This window comes from Centroberyx gerrardi, chromosome 3, assembly GCF_048128805.1.
Source record: "Centroberyx gerrardi isolate f3 chromosome 3, fCenGer3.hap1.cur.20231027, whole genome shotgun sequence".
Lineage (NCBI taxonomy): Eukaryota > Metazoa > Chordata > Actinopteri > Beryciformes > Berycidae > Centroberyx > Centroberyx gerrardi.
Genome location: NC_135999.1, coordinates 23,244,418 through 23,270,664, shown reverse-complemented (window position 1 = coordinate 23,270,664; position 26,247 = coordinate 23,244,418). Strand labels below are relative to the sequence as shown.

General features: G+C 42.4%; 3 protein-coding genes across 4 annotated transcripts in view; 1 reads left to right on the top strand and 2 right to left on the bottom strand.

Annotated features, from left to right (window-relative positions):
• cbx8b (chromobox homolog 8b) overlaps window positions 1–26,247 on the bottom strand; it is a 79,008-nt gene that overhangs the window by 42,684 nt on the left and 10,077 nt on the right. The gene's annotated exons all lie outside the window — the stretch shown is intronic.
• On the top strand, window positions 611–13,396 carry trim25 (tripartite motif containing 25). 2 transcript variants are annotated; one of them, XM_078290583.1, is made up of 11 exons: window positions 611–670; window positions 731–841; window positions 1,203–1,852; window positions 2,536–2,631; window positions 2,896–3,129; window positions 4,732–4,900; window positions 5,972–6,055; window positions 7,396–7,452; window positions 8,323–8,430; window positions 8,899–8,958; window positions 9,059–13,396. In XM_078290583.1, the coding sequence occupies exons 3-11, from the start codon at window positions 1,256–1,258 to the stop codon at window positions 9,589–9,591; spliced, it is 1,938 nt and encodes a 645-aa protein (XP_078146709.1). In that variant the 5' UTR covers window positions 611–670; window positions 731–841; window positions 1,203–1,255; the 3' UTR covers window positions 9,592–13,396. The 2 variants fall into 2 exon arrangements, with proteins under 2 accessions (XP_078146709.1, XP_071772131.1); XM_071916030.2 differs by having other exon boundaries at window positions 4,732–4,906.
• dgke (diacylglycerol kinase, epsilon) lies at window positions 13,419–23,992 on the bottom strand. The gene is made up of 11 exons (XM_071916032.2): window positions 23,272–23,992; window positions 22,113–22,272; window positions 21,857–21,976; window positions 20,979–21,122; window positions 20,129–20,286; window positions 19,980–20,028; window positions 19,629–19,742; window positions 19,327–19,398; window positions 18,065–18,192; window positions 17,633–17,744; window positions 13,419–16,469 (listed from the first exon to the last, which is right to left on the bottom strand). The coding sequence occupies exons 1-11, from the start codon at window positions 23,721–23,723 to the stop codon at window positions 16,248–16,250; spliced, it is 1,731 nt and encodes a 576-aa protein (XP_071772133.2). The 5' UTR covers window positions 23,724–23,992; the 3' UTR covers window positions 13,419–16,247.

Sequence of the window (26,247 nt, the reverse complement as noted above, 5' to 3'; positions counted from 1 at the left end):
AAGCATGCAGACATGGTGAAATGGTTTAGTTTTTTGTTTGACCAAACATTAGAATGGGCAAGATGTATGATCTAAGCAACTTTGACTGATTGGTGCGATTGTTGGTGCCAGACGTGGTAGTTCAGCATCTCAGAAACAGCTGCCCTCTTGGGATTTTCATGCACTACAGTCTCTAGTGTTTACAGAGAATGGTGTGATAAACCAAAAACATCCAGTGAGCCGCAGTTCTGTGGCCGAAAACAGTTTATTAATGAGAGAGGTCAGAGGAGAATGGACAGACTGACGCTAACAGAAAGGCCACAAATGCTCCAATAACAGTCTTTACAACAGTAGAGTGCAGAAGGGCATCTGAACACACAAGTTGTGGCCCTTATGATAAATGGGCTACAGCAACAGATGACCAGCCGCTACTAGATAGGTGTACCTGTTAAAGTGGCTGGTGTAGGTCAGAAATTTGAGATTTATTATGATTTATTATGAGATAGTAGCTCATAATAATGACTTAGCATCTCATAATTATGAGATACTATCTCATAATAATAACTTAGCATCTCAATTCATGATGGAAAAAAAGAGAAAAAGTGCCAGTGGCGGAAACGGGCTTCCATACTGAGAGAGAGAGAGAGAGAGAGAGAGAGAGAGAGAGAGAGACTGACTTGTCAGTAGTCAGGTGTCATTTATATCGGGACACACCTTGCATTTGCATCACAACAGACTTGTCAGTAGTCAGGTGTCATTTATATCGGGACACGCCTGCATTTGCATCATATCAGACTTCCATACAGTAGCTCCGTCGTCGAGTTGGACTGAGTCGCCCTGCAGCTGCACCCGAAGGAAAAAGGTATTGTTGGAGAAATAAAAATCTATATTGTTTTTTCAAGTAGCCAATACTTAAATTCCTTGTAAGTTATTTGTTCAACCGTATACGCTTTTATCTAACTAGGCTACAAGTGTGGTAACCGGCCAGAATGACTGTCTGTCTGTGGCGTCTGATTATTCAGTGCTTTGGTTATTAAGGGTTTTTACACTGCTTTTTTGGTAACTAGTCGGTTTGACAGAGTAAGGTTGGAAAACAGACGCTAAACTAAAAGAGAATCGGCGTCTAATAAGAAAAATATGCTGTTAAAATGAAATGAAACGCTTGTTCCACCTACTTTCGTTTTCTCGGAATTGACGAGTTAAGTTTCGTTTCCTCCCCGCAGCGCCAGAGCTCAGTCTATGCGTCAGACGCGCCGCTGGTCAGTCAGAGTTCAGCATGGCCGCGATGGACATCGACGAAAGTCCGTTTTCTCTCCTGAGTTTGGAGGATGAGCTGAGTTGCAGCATCTGCCTGTGTCCGTTTGAATGTCCGGTGACGATTCCCTGCGGACACAACTTCTGCCAGGACTGCCTCCTCGCCAGCTGGAAAGACAGCTACAGCTGCCCGCAGTGCCGGACCCTCTTCGCCACCAAACCCGAGCTGAAGAAAAACACCGTCCTCAGCACCGTGGTGGAGACCTTCAAAATGAAGTCCACCAGGAGTGAGCTGCACGGGGAGGAGGTCAAAGCCGAAAAGAAGCCCACCATATGCTGCGATACATGCATGCAAGCCGAAGCATCCCAGACCTGCCTCACCTGCATGGCGTCCTTCTGCGAGGAGCACCTGAAGCCTCACCGGGAAAACCCGAATTTTCGCCTCCACCAGCTGAGCGAGCCGCTGGCCGACCTGTCGGAGCGCATCTGCCCCGACCACCACAAGCTGATGGAGCTGTTCTGCGTCCAGCACGGCCGTGCTATCTGCAGCTTCTGCCTCCAGCAAGTCCATAAAGGATGCTCCTTCATGACCCCCGAGGAGCAAAAGGGCTTGAAACAGGTGTGTGTAGACCTACTGTGGGTGTGTTTCAGTATTCACCTGTGCCAAGTGGTGGTAAAAGTAGCCTACCAGTGGTGGTAAAACTACTCAAATCCTTAAGTAAAAGTATCAGTCATAATGTAAAAATACTTCATTAAAAGTAAAAACTCAGAATTTTGAACTTGAGTAAAAGTATAGAAGTATTAGCAGTAAAATGTACTTAAGTACACTGAAGAATGGTCCCTTTCAGAGTGTTAACTTATTGATGCATTAACCTGTAACGAAATACTCCAGGACAGCACTCCAATTAATTCATTTATAGTTAGTTAAGTGCTTGGAGTGCTGTCCTGGAGTATTTTTTTGAGGATTCAGCACCCACATAAATAACTGAGGGTTGAGCGCGTTTTTTGCTAAATTGCATTAACCTGTAAGACATATTTTAATGTTGTAGGTAGTCCAGGTGGTGCTAAGTCTAACTGCTCCATATACTGTTGGGGAGTCTAAACTCCAACAATGCAACATATTTGATGAGTTTATCATATGTTTTGAATGTAAAACCTGCAAAACTCTGCAAAGTAAGTATAGTAACTACAGCTGTCAGAGAAATGTAATGTCAAAAGTACAATATTTCCCTCTGGCTACATAGTGGAGTAAAAGTATAAAGTCTGATATATAAAGTATTGATTATGTATTTTTGTCTGTAGACTGACTTCAGAAGCAAGTTGGGTTTGCTGGATGAGAAGATCGAGAAGAACAAGAACGTTATATCTCAAATGATGAACAAGCAGGACATGCTGAAGGTAATTCTCACCACATTTTAAAGAGTGACATTTACTTTTTTTTTATGCACACAAATGGTTATGAATAGGAATCATATAGTCTGAAGTAGTGACCTGAAACCCAAGAGGCTATAAATGAATTAATGAGTGATTCCCGGTCATTTGCGATCCATAACTTCTAGGTTATAAAAGAGAATGTGACAGAAATTACATGTCCGTCCGTCTGTCTTTATATCTATCTATCTATCTACTGATCTATCTATGTGTCTGATGGTCCACCCCTAGGACTCTGCGACCAACAGGAAGAAAGCTCTGGCGGCTGAATATCAGCAGATGCGGGACATGTTGGACCGCGAGGAGCGCGAGGCCCTGACCACGGTGGACCGCGAGCAGGAGAGCAGCCAGACCAAACTCAAGGGCCTCATGAAGAAGTTCACCGACAACATTGAGAAGATGAGCAAAGCCAAAGATGACATCAACAACCTGCTGGGTCAGTCCCAGAGCATGGCCTTCCTGCAGGTGAGACGACCTCTGTCACCTAGAAGTGGAGGTAGATCAGAGAAGTCCCAATCTTAGAATTTATTTTGGGTAGCTTGAATTACTCGGAGTGGGCAAGATATGAGGAACACCTGCTCTCTTCATGAGCTAGACTGACCAGGTGAATCCAAGTGAAAGCTTTGGGGCCGTGATTGATTTAGTCTCTGGAGTTCAGTTCAAACGTGACAGGGAGGAAAAAGGTTAAGAGGGATTTCTTGGGACAGTTGAGACATAGATTGTGCAGAGAGGGGTGCAAATCAATATTGGGAATGTGGTCCCAATATTGATTGTGTACACTGTGGCTATTGTTATTTTTTAAAAGGTCCCTCTGGCATATTTATATTTAGAGACAGGATGACTGAGGGGAAACAGGAATAAGCCAGATTTTGTCCCTGTCCAATAGGGCTGTATGTTATTGGGGTGCATGCCGTGTTTCAGCCACCACACTGCCACCTGGGCACCTTATTAGTTCGCTAATGAAACTTGAATTAACTTCTTCAGCCAATTTTTGCTTTGGATTAGAGCCACATATTGAATATTGTATAGGCATTTCTTGACTGACTTGGATAACAGAGAAGTATACTAAGTTGACTTCTATAAACTTTGCTGTGGTTGTCAAAACGTTCTGGCAGTCATTGTATTGTCTTTTGTGGCGAACTCCACCCATCTGGCATCTAAGTCGCCTAAAACAGCTCTGCAACTGAGCAGGATCAGCTGCTCCTTCTTCATCTCTTTGCCTTTGAACTCTGAAGACATGACTGGAACTACAACACTGTTTTAGCTTTGTGTTTTAGTTTCGTCCTGAGCTGTTTTTTTCTTGACTGAATAAACTAGATGATAATTTCACGTAGTGTGCTCATTATTTATGTCTCTGCACTAGGGCTGGGAAATAATTAAATATTATTGATTATCGTCTTTCAGTGGAATCATATTGTCATGATATGGTGATTTTGGGATATTGTGACACACAGTTCTGCTGTCTAAATTGATGCTAACAAGCAAATTGTATTTAAAAACTCTGACAAAATGAGGTAAGGAATATATTTAAGGAATATTATTTGAAAATTTCAGTTCATTCGGTTCAATGGGATGAACATTAATTTGATTATTTAACGTGATTTTGCATGCATGAGCCATATTGTGATATATCAATATTGAAAAAAATTCTTATGATTATCATGATATTGATTTCAGCCATATCGCCTAGCCCCACTCTGTACTGAGTTGACTATATTCACTTGGATGAGGATTGATGCCGAGGAAGAAACTTATCAGAATATTTGCTTGTTAACATTCCCAACATTTTGGGTTAGTGAGACTGTTGGTTGCATAAAACAAGAGCCACGTGATCATTTGAGGAGAATAGGCTTGGTTTGTTCTGAAGCTCTCAGCTTGTGCACTGTGAGGCCGAGGGAAGCGAACATGAGAGAGGGAGGCCTCTTGTCCCATGGGAGACTTGGGCATCATCAAGCTACAGGCCACTTGGATTGAAACCTCATTCTGGTCTTGGTTTGAAAAGAATGTGGCTTTGCAACTCCATAAAAACTGTCCAAAAAACGTTTTTCTCTTCCTTGTTCCTCAAAGGCTTCAGTTGACCTGCCCTCAGTAGTGGCCTTTGACCCCTACATCCCCAAATCCAACATGGACTCCAAGACGGTGACGGCAGCGCAGGCCTTCGCTGCCGTCCTGAAGGAGCATCTGACAGAGGTCCTCAAACAGCCTGTCGAGGCCAGGCTGCGGATGCTTAAACCAGGTGAGCGTGCAGGTATATCGTTCAAGGCAGTGGTTCTCAACCTGGGGGTTGGGCCCCCCCAGGGGGTCGCGAGATAATTTTGGGTGGTCACAAGATGATTTATGGGATAGGAAAAAATCACATTTCTACTATCAAATTTATTATCAAGTCTGTTTTTTAAGATTTTTTGCTGTTTTTTGTGTTTTTCTTTTCAATTTCTTAATAGTTTTCAGCCTCTGATAATTAATCAAATAAATAAAACGACCTGAAAAGGGAAAATCATTCTTTGGTTGAACTGTTCACCTCTCTGCATATGCAGAGTGTGACGAGGGGTCGCAAGTAGGCAACGCTTCGTTTTAAGGGGTCACGAGCCAAAAAAGTTTGAGAACCACTGTTTGAAGAGAGAGATTTTACAACTGAAGATGTATTATGAAAGGCTAGTGAAGCCAATGATGTGTGTTTATTTTTTGCAGAACTTAACACTTGCATTTTTCCATCTGGTGAGTTGGTGTCATGTGGAAAAATGCTGGGATCAGAAATTAAAACAAATCAACCATTTTAAAGGGATGGTCAACCCAGTTAAAAATGTAATTTTTTTGTATTATTTTGTATCACGATCGGCTTTTCTCAGTGTAGAAATAACTTCAGATTCTTGCAGTTTCGTTTTGTTTTTTACACCCAACAATGACTAAAAAAAAACATTTTAATGACAAATTGCATATTTTAGTTGGCTATCCCTTTAAGACATTCCTCAAATTGGTGCAACATTTTGCTTTGGTGGGGTAAATATTTGAAGTCCTGTGTGTAAAAAAGCCGTTGTAATGTGAGCATCCGGCATCTTAACAGGAGGTTTGTTTGTAGGGCCACCAAGAACAGTTCCTCTCTCAGGGTTTAGTGTCTTTCCACCTGAGAGAATCGCTCCTCACCCGCTGTTTGGTATGTTCATCTCCGTCTCACAGACATGCTTTATGATGCATGAATATGAATTTTACAAGCATTGTTTAACGCATGATGCCGCACCAAGGTGATAACACCATTATGGCTGCACAGTTTAAGAATGAAATGCCTTATCTTTTGCCTAAACCGTTTCAGAAATGCCTCCAGGCCCGCCGAGACCCCAGAGGTCCCACAGTCCAGGTGCTGCTCTGAGGGCCGGCCAGAAGAAGAAACCTGCAAGTAAGAAAATGTCATTAAAGACCCCGTGAAGTGGCTTCTTTACTTCCAGGATGTTGGGGCGGGACATAATGCAGGGAGGGATCATTCAAAAGTCTAAACCAATGGAATATGAGTCAGGGAAAAAATAAATTGGTTAGAAATGTATATTTACGCCTACTAGTGCAGCATGAGGTCATATATACCTAAAAAATACCTGATTATTGTCTTTACTCTTATTATGAGAATGATAATGATGATTAAGCTGTTTCTATCTATATGAAAACCGGTAATATTCCCATTTTCATGCAATCTTATTGATTTAATATGTCAAAGGTCACTTTCCCTATAGGCTACAAGCTCCATCAGTCATTTCCCTCCTGTCATAAACTGTAGTTATATTGTTCCTATGTATCTTTCCTGAAAGTTACCCAGTGGGGAGACTGGAGACGTACTGGTGTGCATGGAAATGTAGTGAACACCACAGTTGGTTGGATATAGATTAAGGGTTGAACAGTGTCAACGTCCGTGTCGAGGATCTGAAAAATTTGTGTTCACGTCATACCGATGACTCGTGAACAATGCTTCTCTTGTGAGCCGGTCAGTGACAGGTGTGCATCGACACGCTGTGTAGCGTTCTCAGTGAAGGCTCTGTCGTCTTTCGTGGTAGTTTTTTTATTTCTATATGACAAACAATATTACAGTCGTTTTATTATTTGATTCAGAATTCTTCCTGATGTTGTCAGTGATCAGGGTTGGGAAAGCCTGCTGTGAGCTTTACCTTCAGGGTGGCAGACAAGCGGACCAGTGTGTTTACCTTGGAAGTTGTCCATGTGCCGCGGCAGTATCTGTTTGTATTTGCCTGTTTATTGCAGTGTCTTTTAAAAGCAATGAAACATTGAAGGGTGGACTGCCTGTCAAGGGAATATATGGAGAGCGATTAAGAGCGATTATTAGTGGTTGCCATGTTGGAGCGGGAACACAAGAAAAACGCTGCAGCATGATTCCCTCTTCCGCCCTGGCAAAACAAAGTAAACCTGTAATATCTGCGCAGTGGCAGCATGTTCAGATTATACCACGCAAAGGAGGAAGAGCTGAGACAGGAGGAGGAGATAAAGTTACACAGGACGAGTCTCTTTTGGACAGTTCTGCTCTTCTGTTAAAAAACTAGAAATAGAATAAAGGTTTACAAATAGGGATGTGGATGTATTAGAGCATGGCACGCTCATAATTAGGACAACATGCGTAATCACAAGACACTGTTTGGCATGGTAGTACTGAAAAAACAACATACTGTAACTAGGAGTGGATTTCCCTTGTTTATCACTTCTAAACTGTTGTTGTCACACTCATTTTTCCCTTAGAGTCAGACAAGAAAAGTGGAAACAGTGAACAAACTCATCAGGACCAAAGACCTGACAGTATGAAATTTACTGTTTACTGTTGTCTCTTGTTGGTCGTGCACACAGTGCAGTAACCCTAACCCTAACCCTAACCCTAACACAGTGCACTAACCCTAACCCTAACACAGTGCACTAACCCTAAACCCGCAATAAGCGATTTCAGACCATGTAACCAATCCTGAAACTAACGTGTGCTATGTGGAGATTTCTGTGAGAAGTAATGATATAAACAAACAGCCACACAGGCGGGCCAGCTGTGTCGTTGTTTTCACCTCTTTCCTAAAGCTTGTTGTCAAAGTCGGCCCGAGTAATGGTGAATCGATAAAGCGAGCGAGTAAACGTTTTCAACTAGTAACCTTGCTACCTACCTCTTCACTTGTTATTGTGGGACATGTAACCTTCAGCGGGAGTAAAATCTGGCAAAGTGAGACTGGTAACCGCCGATATTTCTCCGTAGGTACGTTTATTTTAGCCATTAGCCTTTATGCACGGTTTGTCCTTAAGGGCTTCCGTCGCTGTGTGTGTTTACAAAATGTGTTGCAGTTTCTGTCACCCTCTAGTGGTCAGAAAAAATCGCTTAGTGTAGCTTTAAAATGAAATTTTTTTTAGGGCGCCCCGGTGGCTCACCTGGTAGAGCGTGTACTGCTAAGGCTTAGTCCTTCCCACAGCCAGCCTGGGTTTGAATCCGGCCCGCGGCCCTTTGCCGCATGTCATCCCCTCTCTTTTTCCCTACATTTCCTGTCTGCCAACTGTCCTATCAAATAAAAAATAAAAAAAATATTTTTTTATTTTTCTTGCAATTATCTTTCACAAAACATTAAACAGCCTATTAGACAGGATTTTCACTTGACACCTCCAAAACAAACTTTTTTGTGCGTCTTCCTTTAGAACAAACCAGAAAGCCAACAGAGAATATGAAAGCAGCCAATTCAATGGACAACCTACTGGACATGCCCAGAGGCCGACCTCCTGCAGAGGAAGCCAAAGGGAAACCAGGTAAACGCCGCCCACATTTCAATAATAAACGGCAAACAAACCAGTCATCTACGTCTGTTCTCACTGTACCATGCAGAAGGGAGTTTCTCAGTACTAATTCTAGTGCAATAGAGCAAACACAATTCCACCACTTGGACATATTAAGTAGAAGTGTATCAATGAAAATGAACAAAAAAAAATGCAATGTAGCAGCAGTAGTATCTGCATCAGCAGAACTCCCTGAGACATCAAGGCAACGTGTGTGTGTGTGGGCTGAGAAGAACAGTCTGCCACTGTCCTCTCTTGTACAGTGCCTCTGTGTTACCAGCTGATCCTTTGTTGAATATTGTAATAATGACATGTAACTTGATGGAAGATGCCGTCATTTTAGTACATTCGTTTTGCGCTTTCGTCTTTTCACCACAGTGACACAATGAGTATCGCAGTTTGGTAATGAATGTTTCTATTTTTCTTCCTCTTCTGTTTTAGAAACTCCAGACATCCCACTAAACATTACCTCCGCTGCAAAAAGAAACGATCTTCTGAAATGTAAGTTTATGAGCGTAGCAAGTACTTTCCCCTCATGAGGTAATAGAAGCATCAGTTCTCAGCCGCCCGGTCTTACCTGTCCTTCCTCTGTCCCGAACAGACGGCACCGTGCTCACCCTGGACCCAAAGACGGCCCACAAACGCGTCATCCTGAGCGAGGACTTGACCAACGCCTCTGTGTCAGACGAGCCTACCAACTACCCCGACGCCCCCGCCCGATTCTCCGTCTGCTCCCAGGTGCTGACCTCCAAGGGTTTCTCCAGAGGGCGCCACTACTGGGAAATCAAGATGAGCAGCAACAACTTTATTGGCCTGGGTTTAGCTTACAACAGCATCGACCGCAAAGGCCCCGCCAGCCGGCTGGGTCGCAACGCCCAGTCCTGGTGCGTCGAGTGGTTTAACGTCAAGCTGTCGGCCTGGCACGCCAGCAGCGAGACGGTGCTGGTGAATCCCAATCCGAAGCGCGTAGGCGTGCTGTTGGATTGCGAGGAGGGAACGGCGACGTTCTACAACGTGGCGGACAGGGCGTATCCCTTCCACTCCTTCGTGTTCCCCTTCGCCGAAGCCGTGTATCCAGCCTTCTGGATCTTTTCAAGTGGCTCGTCCATTAGTTTGTGCAAGCTGCAGGCGTGAGGAGAGTGTAATGAAATTGTACGTCTATATGAATTATACACACACACACACACAGACACAGACACACAAACAGACGCATACAAACTTCATGCCTGCACATGCATGCACCCACTAATTCAAGACGGGTAGCCTGTCAATGTAATTTGAGCTTTAAGCATATAAGGAAGCAATCAGTACATGCACATGGACACACACACACACACACACACACACACACACAAAGCCTTTGATCCTCATTGTTAGCTCTACTTCGATTCAATGATAATCACTATGAATGTGTATCATTTTAATCGTACTAAAATAATTAACTGTAAACTCAGTACAGATTTAAAATGATTCAAAGAGCGTCGTAACAATTGTTTGGAAATTCTAACAACTTATGTAACGTTCAGCAGTTGTTTTCTGGACTTTGATCTCTGGCTCCACACGGCTTCTAGTTTGTGCAGCCTGGCTGTTTATTGCTATGGAACCTGCTCAAACAAATACACAGTGACGAGGATTGCACAATGCAATATGGAAAGTTACATCGACGGTATAACGAAGTACATTGTGGAGTCATTTGTCCATCGAGCTGTTTCGGTGTGAATTTTGTTTTGCAAGAGGAATTTTAATTCCTTGATTGTGTAGTTTTTCAGTCCTTTTGGCTCAGACAACAGCTGTTCAGTTAAGCGACACTGGATTGAACACTGCTGAACGTATCAGAGGGCAAGGCTGTTCGGTTATATAAGCATTTGTTCTGAACTGGCCGTTCCGATTAAATAAATAATAATTGGAGTTGGAGTTTCATTCCAAAACAGGATATCCATCATTTGGGAAAAAAAAAAAAGCAATGATACCGACCCTTAAAAATTTACTGAAAGGATCACTCACTATTTAATAATATTTTTAAGAGACTACCTGAATAAAGGTTCAAAAAGTTATCTTTAATATTGTTGAAGATATTCGTTATCTTTTCATTATTATCATTATCTTTCTTTATTATTTCATTATCTTTTCACCATTTCATTATTAAATAGTAACATTTTTATGGATATAATTATATGTATTTTTTACATAAGGAGCCATGAACTATGGGTAATATTTTTTCTATTCATCCAAAGTGGATATCCAGTGTTTTGGAATGAAAACCTTCAAATAAGGCCTTAGTTTCTTGCTTAAACTGAACCGATCATTCATTGCTCTGTGAAGAAAGGGATTATATTCCCACCCTGTTGTGAAAAAGAAAGAGGCCACACAGGCTGAGGAACATGATGGTTTTGTCCAGACTCTGATAGTCTGTTCTGTGTTTAGCAGGTGGAAGCTGGTTCCTGCGGCTGCCTGCGTCATTCAGAGACTAACTGAGAATAGCACATGGCTACTTAACACTTAACAGTATCATCTGCTCATTGTGGTTGATGCTGGTGTTTGTCTCTGAACCTTGTTGTATACACCAAACACACACTGTACCTGTACTGTACAGCATGTGTGTGTTGGTGTGTTGACTGTCTTAACTATACAGACCATTTATCGTGGAGAGAAAGAGAGAGAAAGAATTGAATTAGGCATGTATTTTTCTGACACGTGTCATTATGGTGTTTGATGTGAAGTATGTAAGCAAAACAGTTTCAACATTTCGGAGTGTGGTTCTAGTGGTTATACAGTTGACTTCCTTCACAGCTGTTGTTGGCCTTAACTGGCTCGGCTGATGAGAACACCAGGTCATATAGACCCTGCTCCTGTCACCTTCTGTGGGTTTCTCTTCTTATGGTGGTCGGAAACATAACATTAGAGGACTTGTTTCACAGGGGTAAACTATCTGTAGTGTGATGACAGAGTTTATCTAGGCCTTTAATGTGTGTTTGCTGAAGGACAGCAGTCACATAAGATACAGTGGCTCATTTCCCGACTTGGCACCATGGAGTCCATCAGGTGGTGAACTGGTTGGTCAGTGTGCGTATTTGATCCTGCAAAAAAATGAGGTGAACCAAAATAAATCATTGACTTCCTTATTTGGAGCAGTAAAGTTTAGAAACGGACTATTGTAAGGGAAACCTGCCTGCTGTCAGTCCTACTGCAGCAATATTAACAACAGACAATACATTCAGAGTAATCTCTGTACACAAACAGGCTAATAAACTACACTGTTGCACTTGTTGACTATACATGTTAGTATTGTGAATACATTATAACAAAAGGTTGTAATACTGATGGAAGGTCCAAAATAAATCAGCAGACACTCTGCAAGATTTTGTTTGTTTAGATCCATTAACGGCAACCAACATAAATTCTGAAAATTGGTATTGAAATCCAAATTTGTAGTTTCTGGATGAACTCTTGTGGTGTGCTTCCACCCCAATCGACGAGCTGCTATGAGATGTCCACTTCACACAGTCATTTTATCAAGCTTTGATGCTTACCTGAGGACTAATGTGGCACTAATATGAGCAGTGTGGGTGAAATCGGAGTTACCACTAGCATGTTCGTTAAGTAGCAGCTGCGAAAGAGTTAGAAATGAGGACCGGCTGTATTGGTGTCAAGCAGAGAGAACAGGTCAACCGGTGATTTCAGTTTCAAGTTATCCCAGCGGGGATTGGGAAACGGTAAACTTCTTTTGACAAAGGTGGATGTCATTAAGTACAAACATCACTACATTTAAAGGTGTTTAGAAGACAATGCTATCCAGAGTGACTTAATGAGTAAGCAGGGAGGGGTTCAGACTGCTGTGGTGACCCAATCTGTGACCTGTTGGTTATGGGAGACGTTCTCTATTCGGGTTACCGCCTACCCAGTTTAGGTACTGACCCTTCCCTTTAAAAACCAGGTCACATGCTAATATTTGAAGGCACATCACTGCAAGTTGGGTTCGAACCTGAACAGTGGAACCCAGTTTTTTTGTTTTTTATTTGCCAGTTTGCCATCGCCTATCTTCACAGTGAAGGATTTTAGTTTGGGATAGCTAACTAACTATATATATATAGAGCTTTCCCATGCTATGGTCAGTGTTGAAGTCTTAGGTGTTTGGTGTTTTGACTCTTATTACCAAGGTTAAATGGCATAATCTTTGTTTCCATGCTTAGCAGAATTAAAGATACTGACATTTTTGCATGTAACTTTTTACTTTATTGCATAAGCAATAAAGTTCTGGCTCCTGTAATGCATCTTAGTTCAACAATATAATATATCAGATTCAGCCATGTTAAAGTCTTGATGTTTAGACCCAAATGAAACCCACTGTGTGACTGTGTATACAGCAGACTCCAGTGTTCACTCCATTTTGCAGCTTCATTGTGTATCAGCTGAAGTTAAATTCATTGTTCTTCACATTGTATATTTTCCAATGTTGCGTTGGATTCTGCTCACTATCTATTTAGATTTTTAGGGGCTGAGGCTTTTCCTTGTTTAGAAAATGTGTGTTGTGTATAAAGTTGAACCAATCTATGCATTATGATTTAATGTTCAGTTTTCTTAACCTCAGTGTTTGTGAAATTGGTAAATGATTATTAAGTCGGTGTTTGTGTACTTGTGGCATATATGATGGCTTGATTTTGGATTCATTCCACCTATCAGGAGCATGTTGCATTCCTCAAGTTGATGAATAACACACACACACACACAATCTTCCTTCATATGTACACATGCATTCACACACCAAGTTAAGATGTGTGTGTATGTGTTACTATGGTGGTTTTATTCATTGTACCCACCAGAAGCTTGTGGCATTCTGCACCTTGTTAGAGCTGCTGTAAAGTATTGCACTGTGATCTCTGATTGGGATCATAACAGCGGCCTTTTCCCTCAAAGTCTTGCAGTCAGTTACTGTATGACACAATTAAAACAAGACACACGGCTTATATATGAAAATATTTATGGGAATGTCTTCAAATTCAAAAGATCATCGCTTCATTACATTCAGTTCAATCAAAATCAGTTTTTAACATCTGTAGTAGCAAATTGACCAAACTTTCTTTACCATCGTTTTCTTTAATAAATAATTTTGAATGATTGTTACCAATAAAAGCTTCTTTTCTCTGAAACACTGTTCCTTTAGCTTTTCATGTGTATTTGGCAAAAGCCAGAGAGGGCTCACTCTTATGACCATTTGGTAGCCAAAATGAACTTAATTATGTTTCTACAGCCTAACATGCTGTTTCTCATCACAGATGCATTTTTTTTGTGTACAGTGGTTTGACAGCAAAATGTAAGTATTTGCAAATATATAGTGTTAGTTAATAATGGAAACATTTTGGTACACACACGATGAAATGGGAGCAACAGACTAATCTTGAAGCCCAGTGCGAAATCATTTGATGTCTGTCAGGAGGGATAGAAATCACACATTTACTGCCTCTCTTGGCAAATAAAAGTGTCCGTAAATACTATTTTGAAGTCAGCCACGGTCTGACACTACAAACTACCAGACAACTATTGATTTGGAAACATTCAAAACATTCTGTAACATCACAGTCCGCCCCTCCCACCCCCTCCTCTCATTCTCCAACACAGAAAGAAAAAACCTGCCGATAAACCCGGTTACATTTCAGTAAGTTCAGTACAACGTGACGACACACACAGCTCTGTATCTATGACATCGTAAACATGGAGGATAAGGTCAAGGGTCAAATAGGTGTCCTTGAGCAAAAAGACATTCACCAAACACATAGAGGGAAATGAAACCACGAGGCTGAGTTACCTGCCAAGGAGCTGCATATTCCACAAGCATAGGCATCACGCGGCTAATAACTGATCCCTGTTCAGCCTTACGGTCGTCAGGTTCATCAGTCCTGACCAGTAAACGAACTCTGTGCAAGTTGGCTCCAAATTCATAGTAAAGCACTAGCTAACATTCAACAGACTTTTCTAATATGGCTGTGAGCAACAGGCAACAAAGAGAATCACCTCCACCTGTACTTTCTAAAAATGGCAATATCATTATTCCCCAACAGGTAGGCTACTGTATTTAAGAAACTGAAAAATAAATCACCTCTTTCAAGATGCAACCAGTAAAAATAAATAGTCACAAAATGATGTGACCCAACTGTAACAGAATCAGGTACATGGTAGTATGATGTGCTGATTTGTAGAGGTTTGAGTATATGATGGACCCTACTTGGGCCTGTCCTTATATAGAAAAGACTGTCTCTAGGACGCCACCCTGTGGTTAGTGTTGCAAGCAGCATGAACAAGGAAAATAGGGTGAAAAACACAAATCTTAAAATACAAGAGAACTGCTTGAATAACTTAAAACAAGAGCATGTGACAGCATAATCCTATAAGCAGTATCACTTTCAGCAGTAGTAACGGCAACGGTAAACTCTTTTTTTTATGTGTTATCTATGCTTTTATAAACTATTTCCTATGCAGTGTAAGGTATTTAACAGTGTAAAAATGTGAAGTGCCAAAACAGTGCAACACAAAACATGTAAACGGAAGGAAATATGTAAAGGAGGGGAAAAACATGAAGCAGGATTTTACATAGGCGGATCATCTGAATAACGGCTACTTGGCCGTTTTTTGCCAAAATGAACCTTGTCGAGTTAGGTCGTTTCCTGTAGCTGTTACAGGGAAATGTGTAGAATGGTTTTAAGACCTTTTAGTACAATACAGCAGCTTGGACAGCTTCTTGAGACAGTGCATCGCGAAGTAAACAAAGCCAAAACAAAATGTCCAGTGATTGACAAACACATAGCAGTTGGAGTAACAGCACCTTCGCTCCCTCCAGGCTCAAAGACCTTTTGGCCTGAATGTATCACACATTTCAGAGTGCTGATCTTAGGAGGCAAAAGCAGGAGAGACAGTCAACTATGAGCATTATGACAGGGAGCCTGAAATGATTTCAACAGATATCCTGAACAGTGTGATGAGTCCACCAGCACCGTCTTTCTCGCAGAAAATGTGTCTGCTGCTATTATTTTTTTATCTATACATTATTATTTTTATCTATACATTATTTGTTATGCTTGTTTACGCTCTTTGTGGGAGAAAAACTCACTTATGGGCAAAGTTGTGCTTATACCTTCAGTCAAACCCCCCACTACACACTCTGTGACAACACTGTCCTCTCCTGTGTTTTCCAACTGGTGCCGATTTGAACTTGGCTTTGCCTGAAGGGTCAAAATGAATGAGTTGGTCAATGAAACCTAGTCGGCTTGTTAAAAATGGGCCACTGATGCCTGTTGGGCAGCATTGGGCATCTGTCTGTAAATACAGTGTACTCAACTATGTACTACGGTCATTGTAACTATTGTAACTATGGCACAAGGGATCAGTGCAAATAGACAATCTTCCTCCAAAACATTCACCTTCTCCTGACTGCCCCACCTGTGTAGGGGGAATTGCCTGAGCTCTGGGTTACAATATATGGGGAGTGTGGAGGTGTAACACCCAAAAAAAACACAAATCACACCAGCCCAATTCCAAACTAACCTCTCTAACCCCTGGATCCAACAATGAGATAAAATGGTTATAGGAATATATAGATTATATAGGAAAATTATAATAGATATTCTCATCGGCGAGATCTGAGGTCAAGCTGTCAGGCGCGTTCAAAGGTGCAAGAGAAGAAGAACTGAAAATGAGGGATTAATGGAAATTGGGCCAAAGAAAAGAAGATAGAAAGTAAGCTAACGAGCTTCAGATCAGGTGAAATTTGGGGGTGGGGTGGGGTGGGGGTGGGGGGGTCATGCACGGGCGGAGGCGGGCCCCGGGGGCCTGGGCGAGTCGTGGGGGGTGGGGCTCTCCGTCTCGGAGGCACTGGACTCGTCGTCGTCGTCGTCCGTCTGCTCGGCGCTGTGGTACAGCATGAGGGCCTGGGTCTTGTGGGTGATGGTGATGGTGCAGGGGCCCTGCGCCCAAGGCTCTCCGTCCACCTGCATGGGCATCCTGGAGCTCTTCAGAACCAGCTGGAGGAGACGCAGAGAGGGCAAACCATAACACACAACATTTTAGTGTCAGAGTTATGTCATGGATGTTGGTAGAGCGATATGTATACGGCCATATGCTGTCCGTATGTCTTGCACTGTCACTTTGCACTGTATGTGAGGTCCTGTTGTCCTTGTACCTCGTGCCACTATGAACTGTGAAGCCCTGTGTCTCGTCAGTATGTCTCTAGAAGGCGATCGCCCATGATTTAAAGGAAAAATCCACTCCGATTCCCTCAACCCGTGTCACCTACTTCTACTTCAGTTAGTGATTTCCAACATTTCCCAGAATGACTTTCGACAACGCCCAGAGAACAGGCGTGAACTTGTTAGTTTCAGCTTGTTGTTTATACATGCAAGTAGAGAGAGCAATAATGATAACAATAGCGGTCAATTTTCCAGTCAAGAAAATGTAACAGACAGTCGCACCCTTTACTCAAATTGCAACATGTCTTGTGGCTGCGTTGCATTCTGATCTATTGCGGCTGCTGTCGGTGAAGAAATTGGTATCTTTGCCTTCTATCTTCGTATCTTTGTCTTCTATCTTCTTTGACGGATTTCTCCCTGTATGATTGTTGCTGTTGGTGCAAAATGGTGAGTATAGAAGAAGAAAGTCCTTGCTCTTTAACTCTGAGCAACTGAGACCAAACCCTGACATTTACCGTTGATGTTTTATACAATTGAAAAACTTTCTATCTAACTCCATTATAGCTGCACTGGAAATAATCTTGACGCATCTACATTTGGCCAGTTATAAGAAAAACACACCAACAAACAACAAAATGGACCCAGACATGCAAACTACACCAGCAATAGCTGTTTTTTTAAGTGTTAAAGTGTTTTAGGGCGGATTTTTCCTTTACAGTGAGTCTGATTCTGACATTGAAGCATTTACGATTTCCAACCTAAACAACAGAGATATGAGAAGAGAAAACAAATGTCTAAAGGATATGAGCATACAGCACATGCTTAATCAAATAAGATAAAATTAGATTCTGAAATGCTGTAACCAGGAAAATGGCACAGTGTAAGCTAATTACACATATTGTCCTGTTCCATACCCAATTAGTAAAGTAAACAGGAAGTGCTGTGGTGGGAGAGTGTGTGTGTGTGTGTGTGTGTGTGTGGTTATGACATCCCCTCACCCTGACAGTGTGGGCCTGACCCAGCCGTACAGGATTGGCCAGCTTGACCTGGATCTGAGCGCAGTGGAAGGAGCCAAACACACCCACCACCTCCAGCAGACCGTCATCCAGCCTGCGAGGGAGAGACAGCACAGCAGCACAGGAAAGAGGAGAGGAGGAAGTGGAAAGAACACAGAAAAAACCCTGCTGATTGCTGCTGGTTGCCATGGTAACCATGAGCACTTAGTATAAACGCTCCATTCAGAAAAACATGGCAATTTGATTAGCTGATCTAAAAATCCAGAGGCAAAGAGCAAGGTAAAAAAGAAGTCTCAGTCCCAAACCTCTTAAAATATGTTATTTAAATACACTATCAGTTAATGGCATCATTTCTAAGTCAGTAATCACAATAATCACACTGTCTGTTGTCCTGTATGGAAGTGTGGGTCTTACCGTGTGGGGGGGCAGGGCTCATCTCCCATCCCCTCCCACAGTCTGCAGCCGCCTCCCCAGTAGCCAATGTTACAGACAATGATGCCCTCCAGGCTGGGCAGCGCCACCCGCTCCCCATCCAGCTCCAGCTGTGGTGGGAACACACACACACACACACACACATATTGATAAAATACACAGAAAGACACATAGCATCCACAGACAGACATGTAGTATTGGTAGAATTTCAACTTGGCCATACAAACTTAGAGGCAAAGGGACACATTATGAAAACCAAAGCTAACATATCTTCTGCATTATCCCATCCCAGCTTAATCCATAACTGTAAGCAGCACAGCTTTGAGTTTTTTGAGTGTGAAATTGTCTGGAGAGTCTAAGTCAAACATCATCCAGTTTTAGTTTTGTTAATTACCACTTGAATAATTCATAGCGATGAGGCTCAAAGCCTCAGAGGGGAAAAATACTTTCAAAATCATTAAGTTGTTTTATATATTTATAAAAGAGGGATTTTAGGAATTAAATTCACAGCAAAACATTACAGCCAAATATCTAACAAACTACAAACCAAAACAAATATCTTTCTGGGAGAATTATATAGTGGCTGACGGGTACAGAACCAAATGCACTGTTTCTCTCTCTCTCTCTGTCTCTGTCTCTCGCTCTCTCTTTTGCAGCACGTTTCCGTTGTTGTATTTGCTTAGAATTTTCGGACGTGTTTTTGAATTTGCATAATTTCTGAAGTCTTAATGCAGTTGCTTTGGGCTCTTGCAGTGCGTTTGCACCCGTCGGCAACCGTAGAATTAACACCCAAGGTAAGACCAAAAAGGCATTGAGGTAAATTATCAGTGAATGTCCCTTTAAGTAACATACACACAACATGCTGTTTTCACTCACAAACAGGCCTCAACAGAACATAAAAATGTGCTTTCTTGGTTAGCAAATCGTGCCAGTTTTATTATTGTATTTTATTTAACCTGTATTTAACCAGGGAAGTCAATTAAGAACAAATTCTTATTCACAGTGACTGCCTGGCAAGAGGCAAATGGCCTCTTGATGGGGAATTGGGGAAAAGGGGACAAAAAAAGGGAGATAATACATTTAAGAAGCAAAAAAACACTTAGCATAATTCAGTGATTTTCAGCCAAGAGTAGCGCAACTATTGAACGAAATGTTTGCTGATTCTGTTTGGGTCTGCTTAAGAACCACAGAGGTGAAAGCACAATAAACAGAGAAGTTTCATCACAGTAACATGGCTACTGTACCTCAATCCTCTTATCCAGATCCTTACATTCCTGCACTAAACAATCTTTGGTGCCATACAGGAAATATACAGCCTGGAGAAAGAGTGGAAATGTTTACAAACACAGAAAAACATGTGCATAAATATAAATAAAGCACTCCGTTTCATTGAAATGTTTCTGACAAGGAGAAAACAGTATGGCATCACTACCATCTTTTCAGATACCCAACACATTCATTGTCCTTGTAATAATATTCAAATTCAACCGCAATAGACATTTGCACATGGAAATGTATTCAAATGAAGCGGTTCCAGCTCTCTGACCTTGTTGATGATGCGGCTGGAGAAGAAGGAGGGCGTTTTCTCGCGGTGCGTGTGGAAGTTGAGAGCCATCAGGGCGTCGGGCCCCACAGAGAAGTAGTTATTCATGGACAGAACCTGGGGAAGACATATACCGGGTTTTTATAGTTTTTACAGAATGTTAAGTCTGTTAAGAAGCCAGATGTTTTCTACTACTGTCACCTTTTGTTGATTTGCACAATAAACCCACACACCCAAACCCCAAAAAACTGCATAAATGGTCTGACAAACACTACAATAAGAAGTTATTGGCAAGTAAAGATAAGACCGCATATTGATGAAAAAAATCGACATAAAGCTCAGACTGTGCCTCACCTTTGGTTTACGAAAGTAGATGCCTTTCGATGCTACTTGCACTTTCCATCTGAAAATGATTATGTAGGCAATTAACAACAGCAATACAAAAATAAAACACAAATTAGATGTTAGCAAAAAATGAAGCCAGTACAGTACACCTGCCCCACCTGTCCATTTTGACCACTTCGGCATCGAGGATGTTACGGAAGACCTGTTCCACAGGAATCTCTCCGGCATATCCGGCACCCCAGCCCAACGTGTTGGAAAGGTCATTCCCTGTCCCCAGGGGCAGGATGGTCACCCTGGGGATAAACTGGTCCTGACCCTGACACAGGAAAGTACAAGAGTAGCAGGGAGAGTGGAAGATGTGTCATTAAGTTGGTGCAGCAAGGGGATGAACAGGAATAGGTAGAGAGAGACAGACAATGCAACATTAAGCCGCAGCCACACTGATCCGTTGTGTCTGTCTGTCTCCGCTCATTTCAATTCATTTTCAATGAGAGCCGTCCGTTGTCTGGACTGGGCTGATGATGCGTCTGTTTCTGTCAAATTTCCATCCGTTTTGACATAAAGTAAAGGACATAAAGCCAATCAGAGACGTTCCTATGTTTGTTTTGGATAAAATAGTGGCGATCACAGACACAACGGTACAAGCAAAACAAAGATAAAACGGAGAAAGGCTGGTATAACGTTGGGATGACTGGAGGTTTTCCAGGTCAGTTTCTTATTTAATTTATAATGTATAGTCTGTTTCTTCTTTTTAGTATTATGAGCAAAGCTAGGCTTGTATTTCTGCCTCTCCACCATGTTGACATTCCAAAACAGCCAAATGGACAGAAATCTATCCGTCAATAATTCTGTCCGTTTTCTGACGGATCAGTGTGGCCGCCACCTTATAGCGCATTTTCTAAAAAAAACTGTAATGAGATGAGGCTACTGCGTAATCAAGTCTGTGTCTATGATATTTCAATTTAATAGCGAAACCTCTCTCATCACACAGAGACTCTCCCATCTCACCTTGAGCTTCATGGTGTCAATGGCGTCCAGCACCCAGCCCACGGTGCCGTCTCCCCCACACACCAGCACCCGCACACTGCCAGGAGGCAGCAGGGTGCACAGCTGGAGGGCTTTGGAGGGAGGCAGCTGTGATAGGTCAAACACCTGGAGGAGAGACGAGGGGAGGGTACAGGAGAGAAGGCAAGAACGAGGGATGAGAAGTGAAGGGAGAGGGAGAGGAGATGTGAGGAGAAGAAATTCAGTTCAGACGTATTAACAGGGAGAGGAGTAAGGAGTCAAGCAGCCAACAATCAAATCACTTAAATCCAATCACTGCTTCCGTTGAAAACACTTAGCTGTTGTAAAGAACGCAACTCATGCTGATCACTGGCATTATCAGAGAAGAAAACATACTTTTCCTCCACCAAACAGTGGCTGACGGATTCCAAAATACACAGGCCACTTTCAGAATTTTACCAATCAGATACCACTTTTTGGTATGGGGACGAATTTACAGATGATGGTTGATTACCTACAGAAGTGTCAGACACAATTAATCATGTTTAATCATATACTGTGATTTTAGTTTTCACAATAATTACAGATATATCTACAGTATTAAAGCATTACATTTCCTTTAGAAACAAGATGTTGATCTAAGATGGCAAATCAAATCAAAACTAACAATTATGATTAATCATCAAGGCTGCAATAGTGAGCAAAATAATCAGAATTATCATTTTATATATAGTCATGCAGCCTGATATAGTAATAAAAACAACTTACCAGCCACAGACAAACTTTACCAACCTATTTGGCTGGTGGCTGGTGTTAGTTTCTCCCCTGGTCATTACACACAATAGGCCCATTGAGACAGAAATGGAGAAGGGCAGACTGACCTGCACAGGGTTGAGGAGGGTGCGAAACTCTCCCAGCAGAGCCTCCCCCATGTTGTTACCGCTACGTGTGTTAGCCAGGACCAACACTGGAGTCCAGCCGCTACCGCAGGAAGACGCCAGCTACATAAACAAACACAAACACACACACATACAGCACCAACATTGCTTAAAACAGCCATAGGACAACACAGAAACCCCACAGAGGCGAACCGCAGCCCCAAACAGCCCCCCGCAGGTTCCAGTAATAAGTCCGGACCTTGCTGTACTCGTCGGGGTGCCTGCGGCGGAGCTTGTTGACGTGGTGGAGGTAGTGAGGAGGGATGATGAGGCTGCGGAACTCGCCCAGGTCGCAGCGCTCCCCGTCCGCCAGGCTGGACATGCAGTCATCGTGCACCGTGGTCTGACACCACACACACCTGTGGAGGGAGAGAGGGAGGGAGGAACAGAGTGAGGAGACACGTTGATTAGAAAACTAAGCAAGGATGCAAAAAAATGGAAGTCACAAATTGAAACAGCATTTTGAGAGCATCTTGCTTCCTTAGTTTCATGTATTTCATGTTGAAACAGGATAAACCAATGGGATAGCAGTTAGAGAGAGAGAGAGAGAGAGAGAGAGAGAGAGAGAGAGAGAGAGAGAGAGAGAGACAAAGAAAGAGAAAGAGAGAGTGAGAGGTCGTTTTATTCGACTGAGGGGAATAAGGGTGGGGTTGTTAAAAAATCGATGATTGGTTTTAGAGGTTGGAATTTTTATTCATGCCTACAGCAAGATACACAGTTTTCCAGGAAGCAAAAATAATTAACATGAATTTCCATCTGCATTCAGAAATTTAGGGGCGGCAGGTCAGCCTGGTGGTTAGAGAGACAGTCCTTCAACCAGATTCAAAACCCCATATCAGCAAACAGTCTGCTGAAGTGTCCTTGAGCAAGTCACCAAATCCCTACCAGCTCCAGAAGTGCTGTTCCGTCTCTGACCTTTGACCCCAAGTGAAAACTAGACCTTCCTTACTGGGACTAAAAGGGTATCACAATCACATTACATTAAATCCTACCACTGTGCCCCGAAACACTGCCACCATAGAGAGCAGCAACAGCCCATTAGACTAAATTAAAGACAGATTAAAATAAAAGGTCGCTGTGTCTCACTGGGTTTTGGCAGCCAGGGAGAGCTGGAGTGTACAGCAGCAGCCATTATAGATGCATCCTTCATGCACCTGCAACTATCCTGCATTAATGCTGTTTCTTTAATATTTTACACATCATATGCCTCATATGTAGGATGGTATATGTCTCTCAACTAGCTAGTTACCAGACCAGTCCTTGTATCTAGTGATGGCAGAAACGCGGCTGTAAATCAGCAGGAGAAAGTGACACTCCTACAGCGGCTACACCTGTTAGCAGCATGACCGCTACTGTACCTGAAGTCGCAGAGCTTCGGCTGGGTTCCGCATTGCTGTTTGCACACTGCACAGTAGCTGGCGAGCGGGACGTTTCCCCGGACCCAGCGGTGCTCCGGGGCCCCGTCGGGCAGGGACGGGGCCATGATCTCCTTGCACGGCAGGCTCCGGTCGGCCCGGCGCAGGCACTGCTCGTCGGCGCACAGCCCGCAGCAGTCGCAGAAAGCGCCTTGCAGGATGTGCTGGGAACACACGCAGCAGTACGTCGGCTTGTTGAAAAGGTCCGTGTAGTGCCAGCCGTGCTTGCTCTTGCGAAAGAAATCCTTCATGTGTATTTTCCGTTTGGAGCGCTGGGCGCTGCACCACAGCGTGATGATGACCGGGACTATCACGGCCAGCGAGGTCCAGAACAGCAGCGTCCACTCCTCCCGGGAGCCGCGGTCGTCGGTCCCCTCGTCCCCCTCCATGTACATCGCCAGGACGGGATGCTGCTCGGTGTTAGCGCCAACAGTAGCGGCGGATGATGGAGATGAACGGAAATCAGTGAAGCAGCGAGCTAGTATGTAAACAACACAACCGACTGTACGCAGGACGCGCGCGAGATGTTCCTGCGATACTCATTTTTACAGAAAAGAACAGAGAGCTGACAGTAAATCTGGTGCCGAATGAAGTTACCGTGTTACATAACAAGTACACGGCGAAATAACCGGTGTAACGTTGAGCCAGTTAGCTACCTCGACAACTTAGCTTCAGCCAGAGAGTCGATATTAACTGTCTGTCAACATAGTTCGCCTACTGTTCCAACCAGGAAGCGCTTGTCCGCCAGACCGGAAATCAGCTTGCACATGCGTAGAACTGTCTAAAAGTCACAGTCATCTAGCACAAGCAGGATAGCCACCCAAATGCATACAGCAGCTAATTTATGGAATAACCTTCATTTAATATTCGTTACTGACATTCAACATCGCTGTACTAAATGCACAAAATAGAAGCACCTGTATTTTTCAGCTGCATGTAGTGTAACACCTTATACATTTGGATAAATGAGATGAAATGATCCCTGTGGGGAAATTGCAGAGAAAAGGACAGTCCTATAAAGAAGAATAGAACAAATAGCCCACAGAGTACTGAAGATAATACAAGTCACCACAAAAAGAGAACATAGAAGAATAATACAACAGACAAAATAAAAGATAAAGCATATTCGTTGACAGGTTTAGCGTACAGGTTTGAAGCAGAAGTGTAAGTGTGCAATGTTAGCTGTTCACATTATCAGGTGTATTATTACACAAAATATAAATATAATATAAAATCCCTCACAGAAAAAAGACACAGGGCCAAATGTGAGACAGGACAATTCATTGACTCCCAGTGAAAAAACAGGCAGTCTAGTTAGTATAGTTTTCTTTATTGTCCCTTATAGAGAAATTGCTCTTGCAGCAGAAAGTTAAAACAACACAACAACAGCACAATACATACACACCATTAGCTAATGATATGACTGCACATTAAAAAGCAGTAATAGGTTACACAAAAACAGCACCCAACTATGTTAAATGCTGGGTGCTGTATTTGTGTATTTTTACCTAGTTCGTGTGTTTTTGCCTTGTTTGATCATGTTTGTCCAACGGGATTTAAGCGAAGACGGAAGTATGCACATCTTAACTTCGCTAAGCCTATATACTCTCTGATCCTGAGCTCCTGATGTGAGCTGCTGCTTCTTTGATCTACCGCTGCCTCCCGTGGGACGCATGCGCTTTCTGCTTTCCACAGTAGCTCATTCCGTGCTCGATAATTCATGATGCGATCAAAGGCTTCCCGTTGCTGATTAATTAATCAAAGCAAACTTATAATTAGATTGCACGTGGTAATGCACTACATGTGTGATGCACTGGCTGCCTGTTGCACTCACTGGGCACATCACGCGGAAACGGAAACAATGACGCGGTTTGACGTTTCACTTCTGACGTCATTGGCAGTGCTCCAAACCCTCTCTTAAAAGAAATATGTAAAATACAAAATGAGTAGACACAAAATCAAATGGAAATGTATCGACATAGTCCTAATAAAAGTGTGTTTTTGTCTGACAGTGATACAACATATATAGGGCCGATAGCTATTTTTTGTAAAATTAGATCAAACTTTAGTAAAATAAGATTATAAGATTGCACTTTTTATGATCCCCGTGGGGAAATTTGGTCATCAACAGCGAATAGGATGTAAATAAGAATAACACAAATAGAGAGTATCCTCATAAAGATAATACAATAATTAATTACAACAAATGAACATATTGAGACGAATACAACAAATAGATAGATAGATAGATAGATAGATAGATAGATCGGAACAGAAGTGATGCAAAGATAGGACAATTCTCTAGTTTCTCTGGATTTCTCTCCTGTATTTGGATGGAAAATGCAGTTTGTAAGCTACTTTGAATTATGTAAGCTACCTCAGTTATAGACTATTGTCAAAATGTAGTCAACAATCCTGCTGAAAAATATATAAAAACATATTCAGTGTTTTCAAACTACCAACACATCACTGTAAAATGTAGACTAGACTGTAAAACGTTGTCACTGCAACATCATGGATTCAAGTCAGTTCACTTTGAAAATATTAATGAAAATGATTGTTGCTGAACTTGTTGCAAAGATTAGTCCTAATTCCATAAGGCCTATCCACCTCTTCTGGAAAAAATATAACCCTTCAATAAAAGTATAAGATCATAAAACATTCTCAAGAAAAAAAAAAAAAAAAAAAAAAAACTGAAATGAAAATGCATGAGGCTCATATTCTTATTTATATCTAGGCTAAATCCATTCTTTTCTCTGTTACTTAGCTGCGGCTTTTCCCGGCTGGCACTAGATTCTTGGGGACTATTTCACAATCAGCTGACTGACCATCATGAGCAAAACAGCCTCAAAAGCCTCTTCTCTCTCCAAATGAATCTGTTTGTATCGCCATCTAGTGGACGGCCAGATAATTGCAACT

Excerpts from the sequence above, each read along its gene's own strand:
- trim25 (XM_071916030.2), top strand. The coding sequence starts at position 1,256 with ATGGCCGCGATGGACATCGACGAAAGTCCGTTTTCTCTCCTGAGTTTG. Across the intron at positions 7,453-8,322 it reads TCAGGACCAAAGACCTGACA|AACAAACCAGAAAGCCAACA; the intron begins GTATGAAATTTA and ends GTCTTCCTTTAG. Across the intron at positions 8,431-8,898 it reads GGAAGCCAAAGGGAAACCAG|AAACTCCAGACATCCCACTA; the intron begins GTAAACGCCGCC and ends CTTCTGTTTTAG.
- dgke (XM_071916032.2), bottom strand. The coding sequence starts at position 23,723 with ATGTACATGGAGGGGGACGAGGGGACCGACGACCGCGGCTCCCGGGAG. Across the intron at positions 20,029-20,128 it reads GAAGTGGTCAAAATGGACAG|ATGGAAAGTGCAAGTAGCAT; the intron begins GTGGGGCAGGTG and ends AATCATTTTCAG. Across the intron at positions 17,745-18,064 it reads GAGCCCTGCCCCCCCACACG|GCTGGATGACGGTCTGCTGG; the intron begins GTAAGACCCACA and ends TCTCCCTCGCAG.